Source organism: Mya arenaria, chromosome 15 (assembly GCF_026914265.1).
Source record: "Mya arenaria isolate MELC-2E11 chromosome 15, ASM2691426v1".
Lineage (NCBI taxonomy): Eukaryota > Metazoa > Mollusca > Bivalvia > Myida > Myidae > Mya > Mya arenaria.
The window spans coordinates 51097365-51114408 of NC_069136.1; the positions used below are offsets into that span (position 1 = coordinate 51097365).

Sequence of the window (17044 nt, forward strand, 5' to 3'; positions counted from 1 at the left end):
GAAACTATTTGAGCAATCCTCAACAGAAGTGTTTAATTCGATTTGTAACGATGGCATATTGTTTAATGAATAAATGACATTAAGTTCAGTAATAATACAGAAGAATAATCAAAGTCGTAACTTCAAACATTTCGCTCAATTTTAATAAAAAATGAAATTTGAAACATTATAAAAAACGCAAGAAATTACATAGCGGAAGCCGATTTACTATCACAAAACGGCATCCCGAATTATGATCGCTTACTGAAACATCAAATGTGTCCGTCCATAATTGGAATTCATATTTGGTAAAATAATACAAAGTTAGATTTGTCCTTGTACTCTTAAATTACATATGGATTACCTGTCTGATTTTATGTATTTTTTAAATACTTTTGATAAAATATATCCAGTCCTTTAAAGCTACGTTCAAACTTAATATCCATGGTATGACATTTCAAATCAGTTATCTTTTTATAAGCATCACGTTTTAACGAGTGTTTATTGCCGTTGTCCATACATGCATATGAGATTATTTATTCGATATGTATCGTTAAGGTTATCGAACTGGTTCTACACGTGCTTATTTAAGTACATGCTTCATTAACATGATTCAATTTACCCTTAATGGAATAATTATAGTCTATGCTTGGTAAAAATAAAACCTACAGGATCATGATTTGTATGCTAGTAATTGAGGAAGAATGACACACTAAATGGTTTTAATACATATGTGAAAAACTACAGAAACAAGCTCAGTAGCCAAAGGTTTAAACATAAACCCCGTTTAATGGCTCTGAGAAAACGCCAAAGACAAAGAACACAAAAAATCACAAACAAGAAACATCGACCAACAGTTAGGTACCGCATTGGAACGGTCTGTAAAATGTAGATTTACTGGGGGTTTAAACCAGTTTACGTGCACTAACCTCACTCTTATCTCAACAATCCTGAATAAATAAAAAAAACGTAAAAGGGAAATATTATCAAAGTTTGCATCAACTTGATGAAACTTAAAAATAAAACAAATAATAATACTAATAGGTAAACCTCAAGTACTTCAATGATGAGAGATCCCGACTCTATCTGCAGACGGAGGAATGCAATTCAGAGCACCTAATGCAAAAACTTTAACTCTTCGTCAAATTTTATTCCGTGTTTTTGGTGTGTTTGATGCTCAATGGAATATTAACATTTTGGTTTGGCATTTGCATAATGTTTCATGACTTCTGTAATGCGATCTCATTGTTTGAAAGTTTAAGAAATCACATGTCACCAGTTTTCTTTCGTATTCTTTGCTCCTATTTTCAGATGTTTAAAATTATCCATTCAAACATTCAGTTTGTACATTACTTGTGATTCTATAGAAAAGTGTAATCACTTCAGACGTTTTTTCAAAGAGATAAACTAACTCTAACATATAGCATATAGCTTATAGCAAAATCTGAACATGCATTTTAAACTGTGAATCTGAAATTATTGATATACAAAGTTTTCTCCAACTCTCCACGACGGCCCCTATAAAATATAACACTAAACTTTTAAATGTACAAATGTAAAATAAAGTAATAACTTATGTACACAAAATGACATAATTTGTTTTCACGAGAATCTTTATTTTTGCTTTAGACAAATTCCGGAAGGAGTTTCGAGTTGGGCTCTCTCTATGTTGCCACTGTGGTAGACCTAGGACTCCAATAGGATCCATGGTTCGTTACCAAATGTCTGCCGCCTACACCAGGAGCTTAACTGTGAAAACCAGGCACAGTGACACGTAATAAAGAGTGAACCTAAATAGCCGTTAAACATTTTTCAAGTGCATATTTATTAAATCATTTTATTATGATCGTAATTTTCTTTTTAGCGGTGGAGGTGTTGGCTTTTATTTATTTTTGAATGTGACCTTATTTAATCTGGTAAATAAAAAGAATATTTATCACCTTTAGTTTTATTTCGTTAACAAGAATGTATGTGAATGTGCCTGATATAATACAAAGCATTTTCGTTGATATAATTAAGCAGTGAAACATAACCAAACAACGCTCTGAAGATGACGTATGAATCGGACACGAGTTTTTCGGTCTTATCAACGTCAGTTACCTTTATATTTCTTATTATATAATTGCGTTTAGCTTTAAGTGTAAAGCGCGGTTATGTTGCTTATATGGTCGAAATCGATATAAACATTATATGTTAAACTTGTAATATGAAACATCTAAATATCCTAATTCAATCCTTGGATTTATCTTTTTATTAGGAAATAAAGTGTAGAGAAACAGAATAAAACCATTGAAATAATGCGGCCTTTATAAAGATCTTTTTTTTTCAATATACTTCTGAACAGTGAACTAGTTTGAGAAACTTATTTGGAAATGAGAGAGAATATAACCGATTGATAGGTGCCTAATCAGTGACAATGGATTGTGATCATCCTAATCCATTTCATCGAAAGTTGTTATTTTACATATAAAAATACAATGCACAAGCAAGATATTAGTCGTTGAAAGATAGCATGGTAAATACAAATTAGTGATAGGAACTACGAATCAACACTTCTTTTTGGAAACATAAAATAAATCAAATTGCAGCATTACAAAACTACGTTCTCGTCGGAAAGTATATCAGCAACTATAATTTTATGGGCATTGACTACAGCATTATAATTATAGTTGACCTGCCGAAAACTATATGAAGTCGAAACGCCTAGTGGAAGTAAGAATTTGTCTTCTTGTTTGGACACGTATGACTTTTACGTTGAACACATATGCATCATTGACTGATCCTTCGATATGAAAAAGCCAATACAAGACGTAAAGAAAATGGCGGACAATCAAATATGAACGTCAACACACATTTCCTGGAAACATGCACGGCTAAAGATTTATTCCCAAGAGTTTAAAAATAAACCTTGAAGTGAAAGTCAAGGCTAACGCTCGCTTACCTAACGCTGTTGGTAGAATTATGAACAAAAATCTCTTGAAATATGCCGCCTTGTGACATATGAGTAAATGTCACAGCTTCAATAATCCAACGGATACTTCATACCTTGAAATCAAACTAAAATGTGACCTTGGCGATAAATGGATGGTCAACAAAGTGTTGTAGCCGATATTTTAAGAATAAAGAATAAATTATTGAGCACCGTCCGCGCATGTCACAAACAGGGAGTCAACAAACCGGATCATTTTTAGAAATCAATCAGTGCACCGATTGTACATTATCTTAAAAACCGACGACAGTCTGTTCAGTTGCATAACAAACGAAAATGGACATAGCAACAATACCACATATATCAATTGAAATGCTGGAAAGTGACAGTGATAAACGTCTCAATCAAAACCTCTCACGGACATACAATACATAATCTAGGGAAAATATTTGTCAGTTTGTGCTTAACACACTATTGCAAAACGCATGCGCAGGAGACTTTTAGAATCCAACTTTGACAGTTATTTTCAAGAAGATATAATATTTGAAAGTGAATACTTGCAACCATTTTTTCTAAATACCAATCCGTTAATATTTCCATCTAGAGGTGGCCATGACGAGCTATTAGACTTTGATATAAAGCCATGATTCGAGAAATTTTACTTCCTCTGCCAACCCCATATCCCCCCACCCGGACAAATATACTTATATAACAAAAAAAGAACTACAGTCTTTCAAGAAAGTTTCCAATGACCTAGGTATTACAATTTTATCCTATACATGATGAAAAATATATATTTTGTTTTATTATAAAATGTCGAAATGATACTTTCAACATAAAAAGTCATGTATATTGAAGTATATTTTTTCCAATGGAATAATAACATGGATTGTAAAAGTAAAATAGTGTGTAATAAACTGATTGTTTTATATTTCAAGTTATTTATACACCAATACTACCATACTTATTTTTATGTTTTCTTAAGATTGACTAACATTTCATAATTTGCTTTTACCATTGAAGTCTGTTTTTATGCTTAGTCGTGTGTCATCAGGGCTTTTTATTTGAATATTTGCATTATATTGTTTACATTTATGTTGAAAATGGTTGAAATGCCGTACTAATTGATGTAATAAGTCAGTTCAGCGGTTGAGAGAGAGAGCACAAGAACATCTATCTGAACAAAAACCATAATTAATTTATTTTCGTCGGTGGAAAACGATTAGTTTGGGCACATATGATGGCTATATGGCCTTTTATCCAACCGCTTACGCTTAATGTCGAAGTAATTAATCTGTTTGGACATGCGCACTTCACATTAAGCCGATAGGATGAATATTTGTACTAAGTTATTTGGAACCAAAAAACATTGTTTGAAGAGTTTTGTGTGGAAACGATAACTGGCTATCTGTTCTTTGATTGCGGTGTTGCATCTTCTATAAATCTACATTGTCAGAGCATACACTCAGTAGAAGGAGTTAACATTTTATGAATATTGAATGGATTGATGACTTATAGAAGGGACACATAATTGGGCGAAATAATAGCAATATAATACAATGAATGCTCTATGTGCAGAAAGCTCAAAACCAGAGAAATAACTTTTTAGCCTTGGAATCGCTACTGTAGTTTCCCATTACAAACGTTTTATAATGGTTCCATGCTAACCAACACTATCGTGTGAGTAGACATTAGGACGGTACATCATTTGAAAGCGCACAGTACAGCCAAAGTAAGAAATAAGCAAGCTTAATTTGATTGAAACTGGGTCTATTAAGATGCGTATCAACTATTATTTCAGAATCTACTAACAAATATATATATATATATATATATATATATATATATATATATATATATAAGAATACAATTTAGACTTTAATATTTAAATTCCGGTTAATAATAATATATATTCGAATCTAGGTAATTGGCTGTTTTTCAATGAAAAATGGAAGTTGCATTGAACAATAAGAAGCAAGTTGAGTATTCTTATTGATGGTTTGACCGTAAAACGAAAATATCAATACATAAATACAGGGACTGGTCTTTAATCGAATCGGAGGGTATTTCCTTGCTATAATTATGATGCTTTCTTTGTTGCTGTTTCTTTGAGTGTAATTTATTTTTTATTCAATATGTAATATCTGATATATTGGCAGGCCTACCCCATAGTCCTCTGGATTGTTATTAGTGCATGAAATATGAATGTAAAGGACATACAAGTTAATGATATGCTTGCTTGACGACCTTTCAAAACAAGAACAGTGATTCTATTGTGAAACCCATTAAATAAAATGTGTGGTTTTTCATCAATGAATAGATTTAAATCATACGAGGGCCAATCGTAGTCAAACCAATCAAGAAACAAATGTTAATGTAAAAGTAGCTACACTTTGTGGTAAGTTGGTAACTTTCTTTGATTACTATACCTAAATAAATAGTAAGACAACTGATATTAATGTTCAAAGGCCGTAACTGTAAGATAACTTGAGTAAAATACATAACTATACAATTGTACAAATACACGATTCCTGCAAACGCTGACTCTAAGATGAATCCAGACAGGATTATAATCAAGAAATGAATTGTCTACATAATAAATAAACCTACTTTCGCGATTTTTCCTGTCATAATCATTGGATAATCAATAATCAAGCTATTGTCTGGCCTTTTGTAAAGAATACACAATTAACACACTGAAAGACAGAGCATGCATTTAAGGTAAAGCAGAACGGATTGTTCATGGTATTCATCCAAGTGGCTAGGGAACACCCAATGTGAATGTCCGTATGGTACAAACTGTCCCAGAACAATCGGTCCGAAATCATACTGCAAAAAGCAGTTTTAGCATGCATTACATGCGCATCTATTCACTGTCTTAATTATTTTATAACCCGTTTCGAAGGCATAATTAACCATTTTTAATAACATCCCATTTCACGATTATTATTTAAGTACGTTTCATGAGGCCGTATATCGAAACTCTTTACACATTTGTAAATTAACAAGGACAACAATTTCACTTTTATTTATTATAAAATTATTTATTATATATATTCGATCAATGAATGGCTTATTTTCTATTGTAAAAAATACAATTGTTCCAGTTAAAATTATGTTTAATCTGTTTGACTTATATGTTGTGTCTATACTTAATTATGGATCGGAGGTTTGGGGATTTGAGAAATATGAGTGTTTGGAAAGAGTGCAAAAACGATTTTGTAAATGGATACTTAAAGTAAAACGGTCTACAAATACATTGTCTTTATACAGTGAACTAGGTCGGTTTCCGCTATATATCGAACGATATGTTCGGATTATTAAATATTTTATCAAACTTTTCACTAGCAAAAGTGATAATTGTATTTTAAGGACAACTATCGGTAAAATAATTAAGAGAGATAGATGCAACCCATACTGTTAGAAATTGGGCCTCAAATGTTCGAGATGTTTTACAACATTCGGGATTTCATGACGTGTGGCTTTATCCAGAATCAGTAAATATGACTGCCTTTGTACCTTTGATTAGAAATAGGCTACGAGATATTTATATTTCAGACTGGAGAGTGGGTATGGAAAGTTGTAGCTCAGTATTCATATACAAAGAACTAAAAGACACATTCGAAGTTTCAAGCTATATTTATAAATTAGACAACATTAAGTACAGACAAGTACATGCAAAATTAAGACTATCGTCCCATAGATTAAATATTTAAGTTGGGAGACATAATAACATTGTTAGAAATTAAAGAAAGTGTACATTATGTAAATTAAACGATCTGGAAGACGAGTACCACTTTGTCTTAAAATGCCCAGTGTATTCTGATGTTCGTAGAAATTATATACCCAGATACTTTTCAGAACATCCTAGTATGGCTAAGTTTATTGCTCTACTGCAAACTGATAATAAATCACTTCTTGTTAAATTAGCATTTTTTATGTCTAAAAGCCTTTGAAATAAGAAAGCCCACTGTCTGGTTGTCCGGTTAGCGCAGTAGTTATCGCACTCGCATCTCACCTAGGCGACCCGGGTTCAATTCCAGGCTTGGGCGCATGTGGTTTGTGGTCACCAAGCCGGACAAGTGGGTTTCCTCCGGGTTCTCCGGTTTCCCCATCAACACAAGACCAACTCTCGCGTAAAACCATGCCAACGAGAGTGATTAATATAATGTTGCTATAACTTGTTTCACAATCGTTGTAAAATAAATATGTTTAAACTAAACACTGCCTAATTGTTTTATTCATGAATTGTCACCAAAAACAAGACGAGCTGTATATGTCTTTGTATTTCCTTTTTACATGTTTTTTGTTTTGTTTATATGTTGCTGTTTTATCACAAGTGATGTATCTCCACTCCATTTGTATTAGGTTCCTTTATAAACGGCAATATTGCTTCTATTTCATGTTCATTATATTTCTTTCCGCAATTTGCAAGGTTAATGTGTTAAATAATATATTTAACATTCTCACTTTCATATCAACCATCATACACGCTGATTTGTGTGTAACTTGCATGAGGTTTCCTTTTTTCTTTTGTTCTTTCCATTTTTGAGTAATTTCTTAAAAAAATATGTCAATGATACAAAAATCATTTAAAACGCGTTATAAATGAAACTATATATATTCTTGATTGTTTATGTGTGTGTATTCTATATTTCTGTTTTATATGTGTGTAATGTGACGATGAGCTGTTTATGCTTAAGTCAAAAATTAATTTTTTGTTCTGTTCTGTATAACAGTTACACTGCGATCGCTCGGGGACGCCGGGGACCGAGCCAAAACCTCGAGGAAACCGATGTTTTGAACGACTAGAATTTCAATTGTCCAGTCTATTATGAAATATCTTTCCGTGTATTTTAAGTTTAAAGTCGTCAAACTGTCTGTTTACTAAGACACCGATTATGTGTTGCGTTGTGGAAATCGCTCATATGTTCAAAGGCTGTCGTATACTAAATGTAAAAGAAATATCAATAAATGAATTAATAGAAATGTTTATCTTTACAAAATATTATTAATATCAAAATGAGAAGATAGCATGAACTCAATTTTGATCGTTTGCATTATCTTATATTCCTGAGCAATCACATCCTATCATACAAATGATAACACGCAGAAAATATCAACAGGTGCGAAATAAGTTGGCAATTAACAATCGTTAGTTGAATAAATTCATTTTTGATCGGCCCATCATTCCTGGTTACATCAACATCTCTACACCACCTATCTAATCGCAACCGAGGTGGCCGCTGAGACATCTGATAGCCACATCTTTCCATATTTGGAATTAGGGCCTGATTGCCTGAACCTTCATTTGGGTAGTTATGAAATTTGTCAGTAATTGATTGGCAACGTATCGGCAACTCTTTATTGCAAACACGATGATGGGTAAAAAAACTGGATAGGACCGATAGGTGACTAGTTAGCAAATCTTTGGGTCGGTCCATAAATTGCCTTGCGACAAAGGTAACTCGGTCTGAAAGCACACGTGTTTGTGTTAAGCAAGACGAACGACAAGTAGGTATACTGCAAGAACCCCGGTTTTCCCCAAAAAACACCTGACAACACTCTCGCGAAGCATATTGCCAACGCGAGATGTTAGTAAAATGCTGGTATAACTTCTATCACAATAGTTATTAAATAAACATCGAATAACATATAATGATCTCAACTATAGAATGTATCGAATATTGTTTATCGTAGAATAAACAACGGATCATTTATCACGTATAACCTCATTCGTTTCCGGTGTCTCTCTATCGAATTATGAAATCCTACTTAAAAAAAGTCTGGCCATGAAGTTGTAAGTTACTCTATTTGTCAAGTAAAAACAGATACTGTAATTAACATTTTTGCACGGCTAAAATGACTGTAAATCAGTAAAGGGATTGAGAGAAATGTAGGGTGACAAACCAAAGTGACCAATTGTTTTACAAAACAATCGGCCATATGATTTACTAGAACTTATGCTGCTTACTTATTAATAAAGCAAACCAATGGTGAATGGTTTCAATCACTTCGTGTTTTCGCACTCTCAGGGAAAACAAGGCAGGGAAAAAATAAAAAATCTTCGACAGGTGAAGGAGTAAATAAAGAAATATTAAAAAAAGAAATTTCGGAAATGCAAAAGCCGAAGACGAAATACCGCTGAATAAGCACATGCGTTTTCCAACATCTGGTGATGGCTCGTGTTATTTACGAGTCAATTTTACTTCTCAATAGAAATTCAAATTGTTTAATGTGACTCTAAATGGCTTCTTTGTAACGTGTCAACGTTAAACTGAAAATGCCTTAGAAATACAGACGACAGAAAGTCGTTTCACTATACAGAAAAGAAATATAAGTACTATTTTACAAACCTTAAATAAACCATACACGGTGAAACGTTAGGGTGGTTGGTCTTGTATACGCTATACTCCTTGTTTATACAACGTCCAACAACGTTAATATCCAATGCATGAGTTTTTGTTATAATTGGAAGCATTCTTTTAATGTCATTGGGTACGTTAATCAGTAAATGGTGTGATATTGTAAATCCATCATGAAATAAAGCTAATCAATTGAAAAATCATCATCATAGGTATATACGAGAAATACTTCATTTGCCTTGGAGACCCTCGACAACATTTCTGTACGTGTGTTTTTGCAGTTTAGAGTTAATACTTGTGACACTTTCCCATAGATAAATCCGGACATGATAGAAATATAAATTCCCTGTGTGGCATATAACACGAAGACATACAAAGGTCAATGGAAAAAGTGAGTAAAATCCATTTTGAAAACCAAATGAAATGAACGGCGGTTTATGGGAAGCGGTCAGAAGCTTGACTATCTGCGTAAACAAACTACCTAGCAATAACCAGTACCACCTCTGTTATCTCTAATTGTGTATTTAACTTGCATTTGAGATATCATAACAGTATCAAATGTTTGATGTTTCTAAAATTACATCGCTTTCCAAAACCTTTTCTAAATAAGTAGTGCGTGAGATACACAATAAACATTGAACCATTAAAAAGCACTATGTTTGTTTATGGACAGATTGTTATTTAGATCAGGATATATGCTACTCATATGTATGAGAGTACATATGCCGTTGTATTTTTGCTAAAACCTAAAACACAACCAAATCTTATTTAAATGACCGTTAAGAAAACAAGAATGGTGTTATATCCCAGTCATCAGTAGCATTAGTATGCGAGTATTTGTTTTCCACGAATATTAAGTGTGAACGACACACTTCCTAAACGTTATCAGTAAAGCATATGAAACTCTAGGGACACGACCATTAGCCAAACGTTAACGACTACTTTGCTTAAAGACATACGACACAACACGAAAAAGAAGACTCCATGTTTCATTTGTATTTTAATTCATAATATTACTATCTACTGAGATCCCTTTGCCTCAAACTTGTCATCATATGAAACAATATGACTTTCAATCGGAAATAGGGGTTCCTTGAAATTTAAATGTTTCAAGCAGCTAGTTGGTCAGATAGACTCAATGCATCTTATTTAAGCCGTGTATATAGTGGCAATACTATATAAGAGTACTTGCCTTCTGGGTTTTGAGGATGAATTCCTTATAAAAAAATATAGTTGAATATGGCGTCCTTACATTACTAAGCTTTCAGTCTTACGAGTTAATTAAAAAAAAGATTCGTGTTATCTTTAATACTGTTTTTCATTCGTTTGGCTCGCTTGGAATGTTTAGCGTGTGACGTTTCTTTTCTCAAAACTTTACCGAGGGCAATCATTTTGAAAAAGATTTTAGCAAATATAGATATTTTATTTTAATTTTTACAAATGTCTGCTTTGTTTGTTCTTAGATTTGGAACAATGATGCTTTTCATTATGAGCACACAGTTTTAAACCTTTTGTTTGCGAAGTCAGACTGTGTGGGATATTTATAGTTTCAAACAATATCTGCATTATAATTTTGGAAAGCATTTTCATTAGGTACTCTGAATTGTTTTCCTTCGTCTGCAGATAGAGTCGGGATTCCTTATCATAGAAGTACATGGGGTTCACCTATTAGTTTATTAATATTTGTGTTATTATCAAGTTTTCTCAAGTTAATGCATACTTTGATAAGATTTAACATTTACTTTTTACTTTATTCGGGAGTCTTAGGACAAGAGTGAGGTTGTGCACATAAATCAAGATGAATCCCCCAGTAAATTGACATTTTACTGACCTTCCAAGGCGGTACCTAAAATCCATGATAAACAACCCTAGCTTATATATATATATATTATGTATGTAGTGTGTTTTTTGTGGAGCTTTGTACTGTTGTTCCATGTTTATTGTTTGTGATTGTTTGTTTTCTGTGTTCTTTGTCTTTGGTAATGACCCTGTGTCATTAAACGGGGTGTTTGTTTAAACTTTCGATAACTGTACTTGTTTCCGTAGTTTTTTCATATTAATATTGATATGCCCTTAAAGAATATTGAGCTCAAACAAAGTTTTCGATCAACAACTGATGAACGCTGAAGCCCAGATATCGCAGAAAGTGGGCAGGTTGGTCGTGATCAGCATATGGTCCCTATTGAATTTGATTTCAATAGATTAAAGGTTAAGGCCAATAACTGATGAACATATTTTCCTTAGAACCTTATACTCACTGACCCGTTTGCACATTACCAACGGATGGCCCCTATTTATCATGAACACCAGGATTTCAAAAAGAAAGTATAACACGTCTATGTTAAAGAAAATGAACACACAAAATAACAAGCACTGGATAACTTTTAAGTAAATGGTGTAGTTTAGTTGCATGATCATGTAAATCGTATTGAAATCCTGGTATTTAAAGTTATCCTGTGCTTGCTATTTTATTTATTTATTCGTTTTAACACAAAAGTTTAATTCTTAGTGACCATTTTCCTTAACCTTTATCTATACAGAGCACTTAATTTTCTATGCAAGATAAATATTTCCCCAAACTCGCTTATAAATCACATGTTTAATGAACAAGTCAATGATGCTACTTTTCCTTAAAGAAATGCCAATGGTAGCTGGTCTAAATATTAATTATTTTAAGACATTTTGGGATTTAGCTTTTTGTATTGCAAAAATATTGATAAATATTGCCGTGTATTTCTAAGGCAACGTATATATGATCAATTTGTACAACAATGGTCAGATACTATTAATTCGCAATCCGAGTTGCAATATTTTGAACAATTTAAGAAACATTTTAAATTCGAGAAATATCTTGAAATCAATATGAATTATAGATATAGATAAAATTGCATTATCCAAACTACGATTTGATTCAAACTAGCTGGAATCTGCGGCTGGAAGATATAATAATATAACACGTATGAATCGTAAGCTATTTGATACTAGTATGGTAGAATCTGAATACCACTTTTAACTATGCTGTCCTTTTTACTCTGACATACGTTTACAATATAAAAGTTCAAGTTCATAGAATACTCTGAATACATTTGTAAAGATAATGCCATCATATAATAATATAACTTGAAGATGTGTGGCTAAATTCATGTGCACTGCTATGTTAAAGCGTTCTTTCTCCATTGATGCAGTTGCTTTTAGTTTAATACAGTCAAAATTAAAAAAAAATAGACGTTTAAGAAATTAAAAAAAAAAAAGGACGTTTAAGGGGAGGTTAGATTCGCTAGTGCAATATGTTCATTTGTAAAATAGTTAGAGGTGTAATTTTTCGTCAAGGCAACTCGGATTCCGTATTGTTTATGATCATATTGTCATTTCGAGTTGTTCGCCTTGATACAGCTTGATCTTCATATTTCTCTGTACATAAAGAGAAGTTTCATGTGTGTACCATTCAGGGCGTGAAGATGGACAGTAGGGGTAACGTCGTAGTTGACGAGTACCAGAACACTTCCCGGCCAGGAGTGTACGCCCTGGGAGACGTGTGTGGACGGGCCCTTCTTACACCGGGTATGTGTTGAGTCGTCAATGAAAAATAATGAAGTGATTATTGCATCGTCCGATGATCAAAGTTTATTAGTTCAACGTTCGCTTTTATATAGTGTCTACTCATGTCAAGTCAATACTGCAATTGAAGATAATAGTTTTTACTGGCACATCAGTTTTTGTTTATACTTATTTATTTTACATACGTACAACAAGTAATTATAACCTTTCATTTTTGAAATCACCTTGTATTTAGGACCACTCCAAACAAACCCAGTTGATTTCCATTCCTGGTCAACATTTCTATATATATTTTTTGTTTTCTAGTGGCCATTGCGGCTGGCCGGCGTCTCGCACACCGTCTGTTTGACAACAAGAAAGACCTGAAACTCGACTACAACAATATCCCTACCGTAGTGTTCTCACACCCGCCCATTGGTACCATTGGAATGACACAAGGTGGGCCTATATAATTATCAAAATTTATCCTTTTCGAGCACTTAACAAAATTGAGGCCTTTGCATTGACCTGTTTCTAAGTTTTCCTGCGTTTATGTGAGAGAAATGATAGTTTTGTCGTAATAATCAAAGCTAGCGCATTACCCTTCATCTAAGTCGATCAAACGCACAATTATTGAAACCAAAGTTGTGGGCATTTCTTTACGTTAAGTGTATTTTTACTGGAAGCATGTGTGCCAATCTAAAGTAGTTGGACGAAAATCTCATCGCTATTTTTTTAAGAACAGACGATTTTAGATAAAATAGAATGAACTAATGTTATTTTTAGCTTGTTTGTTTTTTTAAAAAGAAAATGTCTGAGTTATTGTCATAGCCTTCGCGACGTCGTCGTCGTGCATCTTAATACTTAATCCTTGTCCATAACTCAAAAAAGGTCCAAGAAATTCAAATGAAACCTGGTAAACATGTAGCCAGGGTCAATGCGCATATGTATAGCAAGGGGCATAACTTCGAATTTAATAAGTGTCGAGTTATGATTATTTTTCTATAAACAAAAACTATTGACAAAAAAAATCAATATTGGCCATAACTTATAAACCGTTATATACATGCAAACGCAACTTAGTACATATGTTGCCAGAGAAATATGCATGCGTATAATAAGGCACTTAGATCAACAACTTTGGCGTCCGCTTCGCAACGCTCTTGGAATCCGCCTTGATCAATAGAACATTTTACTAGATTACTTGGTACTTACCTAGAAACAGTATGAGTCAGACAAGATCGAATTGTATTGGTCAACCTTTACACTCATATACTACGCAATGACTGAGAACTATTTCCAAGCATAACTTACTAATAACGTTTATGTCGCTTTTTTAGCGGAGGCTGAGAAAGAGTACGGAGCAGACAAGATCAAGGTGTATAGGTCTACATTTACACCCATGTACTACGCCATGACGGAGACTAAGGTCATGTGCTCAATGAAACTCATCTGTCTACTGCCTGACGAAAAGGTACAATATTTTCTGTGTTTTGTTCGACGTTTATTTATTGGTGTCGATTTAAGTTTCATCTTTATGATTTTATGGGCTGTTGTTAGCACAATCATCTTGAGATCAAATAGTTTTGTTCTTGCGACCACTACTTGTGATTCTCGTTTTGCTTAAAGCTTATTACTGTGTTGATTTAAAAAGATTAGCATTTCGAGTCGCATATTGAAGGAAAAGGTGTCCCGGTTCAGTTTAAATGCTGAAAGCCCCTTTAAAATATAGTAATTTCATTTTGTAAATTTGGAACCGTCTGTGGATTATATGCGCAATACCTGTACCATATGGAATAACTTATTCCTCCTTCACAGGTAATCGGCCTGCACATGCTTGGTCAGGGCTGTGACGAGATGCTTCAGGGTTTCTCCGTCGCCATCAAGATGGGTGCCACCAAGGCGCAGTTTGACGAAACCGTCGCCATCCACCCGACATCCAGCGAGGAGCTCGTCACGATGAGATAGATCGTATCAAAGCTGAACAATGCTGTCTCTTTGTATATCCAGTCCTATACCCCCACTTTGTTGTAAACATTCCCACTCTTTGTCTAAAAAAAGTATGATTTATGGATATCGGTACATCAACCGATGCGAGCACGCAATTTATGATTGGCGCAAAGCGGACAAACTGACATGGGTGCCTAAGAAATTAATATTAAAAAGGCCAAAGCCATAAAACAAATTTCTGTTGTTATTTAAGGACTTATGGTCACATTTTCACAACGTAATAATTTGAATGAAACTGTTGTTTGACATACACATTTTTTGCATCAACGTGTAAAATGGTCGGTAGGTTGATTGCAAAGGACATTTGTTGTTTGATCAAAATGGATTTTTCTGTGATTACCCTGAAAACTGGTAAACCTAAACACTTTTATTTGAAGTTTTTAATGTAGATTTATATTAGTTTTTGCTTTTGCATTGTTATATTAAATGTGAACTCAGGAATTTGTCTCCCATTCACGTTTTATGTGAAAATATATTAACTAAACTTGGGGTTTGTTTTTGAAAACTTCTGGAAAATTCTGTTTGGTTAATCTGACTGGATGGCAATAAGTTGAGAGTATTATCAGAAGAAATGATTCCGAACGCTTCATCCAATGGATCTACTTGTTCATGTTTATGCTTTTACAAAACATTTGGCCGCTTGACCAGAACTTTGTTAAAGTTAACAAAGTGACTAACGACCTCCTTGTTGAACTAAATATTGATGAGACGTTCACATATTGAAATATGAAGTACAATCTGAAACAGTTGTTTCAAACTTGTTAAAAATACAGCAAATCACAAATGTATCCATTACACGCCCAGACCAGTAATTATTTGAAAGTTAACAACGATGACGTTAACAACGTTGTTAACTTTAACAAAGTTCTGAACACATCGGCCCAATTGTGTTCTATTTAAGACCATAGAAGAGTTATTCTTGGAGTTCAAAATGAATGGATTCCAATCGAATACAAATGTAAATACAGCATTCTCGCTACATCTGTTCTTGTTCAACAGCCTCTGTTGGTTTGAAACTTGAAATATTACGCTATCATTTCAAGTTTACATGGCTTAATTCTTTATGCTAAAATCTTAGCTTTGTGGTGTTTATATAGTTTCATTTTTGTAGCAAATACACCAATTGTTATTTAATATTATATTGGAATGTTTCTGTACTGATCTGCTATACAATTTTTCTGCTGTGTTTTATACAAAATAATACTTGTATTTATCCAGAGTTGTTGTTGTTCTGTATTTGTCTTCATATCATAGTAGGTATATTAAATTATTATAAATCAACCCAGTTTTCGTCTTCACACTGTTATCAACACTAACATCATATGCTGATACACAAGGGTTATTTTTTTTCGAGAAAGTACAATTCTGGGCCCATATTCACCATCGTCTCCGAGTTTGATTTTCATTCAAAATATAATTATATTTTTATATTGGTGTAAGATATGTAAATCATTGTTCACATCAATTTTCTCCAAACACAGGGCTGCGTTTTATTTCACAATAAACCGTGTATTATAATGTAGTTTCTTGCAATACTGCAATATTTTATCACATTTGAAGTGGCATCTTACACTTAGCAGTAACCCGGCATATGCTGATAATTTCATTCCATCGAGGTATAGTTTAAAACTGAAACTTGTAGACGTATATACGGTACAAACTCAGCACGATATTAATGTAGAAGCATCGTTACAGAGCATACAAATATAAAGTGCCTAGTAAGCTAAAATAATATAATTAAAACTGTACGTTGAATGTTGTTACTTCTTGATAACCAAGAACAAGGGTGTAAACATATACTTTGTCAGCAAGGCATAACGCATATTCAAAGCCTTAGGTACGTATATTTAAAACAAGCAAAATCGTTATCTTGATATCACGTACCCGCTAGATAATGCAAAGTAGACGGCAGGGAAATCACATGCGAGTGAAATATTCTTACCGAAACAGAGGGATGAACTTTTATGAACATTGGATATGATGTATGAGTTTGTTTGCAATTGGTTGAAATAAAAGAATATTGTATGTTGTGTAGCATTTAGATTTAACCTAGTTGCCTAGTTTTTGACCCTCATTACCCAGTTTCAAACTAAGAGAAGATTTCATCGAGGCAAACATTCTCATTTAATATGGCTCATGAAGAATGGTCCAGAATTATTGCAAAAATAAAGCCACTTGAGTGTTCCCCAATGTTTTTTTTTTAAGATTTGGCCTAGTGACCTAG

At 33.5% G+C, this 17044-nt stretch overlaps 1 protein-coding gene across 1 annotated transcript; it reads left to right on the plus strand.

Moving 5' to 3' along the window:
* Positions 1–12703: 12703 nt before the first annotated feature.
* LOC128220050 (glutathione reductase, mitochondrial-like) lies at positions 12704–16115 on the plus strand. Its single transcript, XM_052928300.1, has 4 exons — positions 12704–12834; positions 13138–13269; positions 14151–14284; positions 14629–16115. Exons 1-4 carry the CDS (start codon positions 12732–12734, stop codon positions 14776–14778), a joined length of 519 nt encoding a protein of 172 aa, XP_052784260.1. The 5' UTR covers positions 12704–12731; the 3' UTR covers positions 14779–16115.
* Positions 16116–17044: the final 929 nt, after the last annotated feature.

Bases quoted from the DNA above. Each gene is read 5' to 3' on its own strand.
- LOC128220050 (XM_052928300.1), top strand. From the start codon at position 12,732: ATGGACAGTAGGGGTAACGTCGTAGTTGACGAGTACCAGAACACTTCC. The intron at 12,835-13,137 runs GTATGTGTTGAG...TTTGTTTTCTAG, and splicing joins ACGGGCCCTTCTTACACCGG to TGGCCATTGCGGCTGGCCGG. The intron at 13,270-14,150 runs GTGGGCCTATAT...TCGCTTTTTTAG, and splicing joins TACCATTGGAATGACACAAG to CGGAGGCTGAGAAAGAGTAC.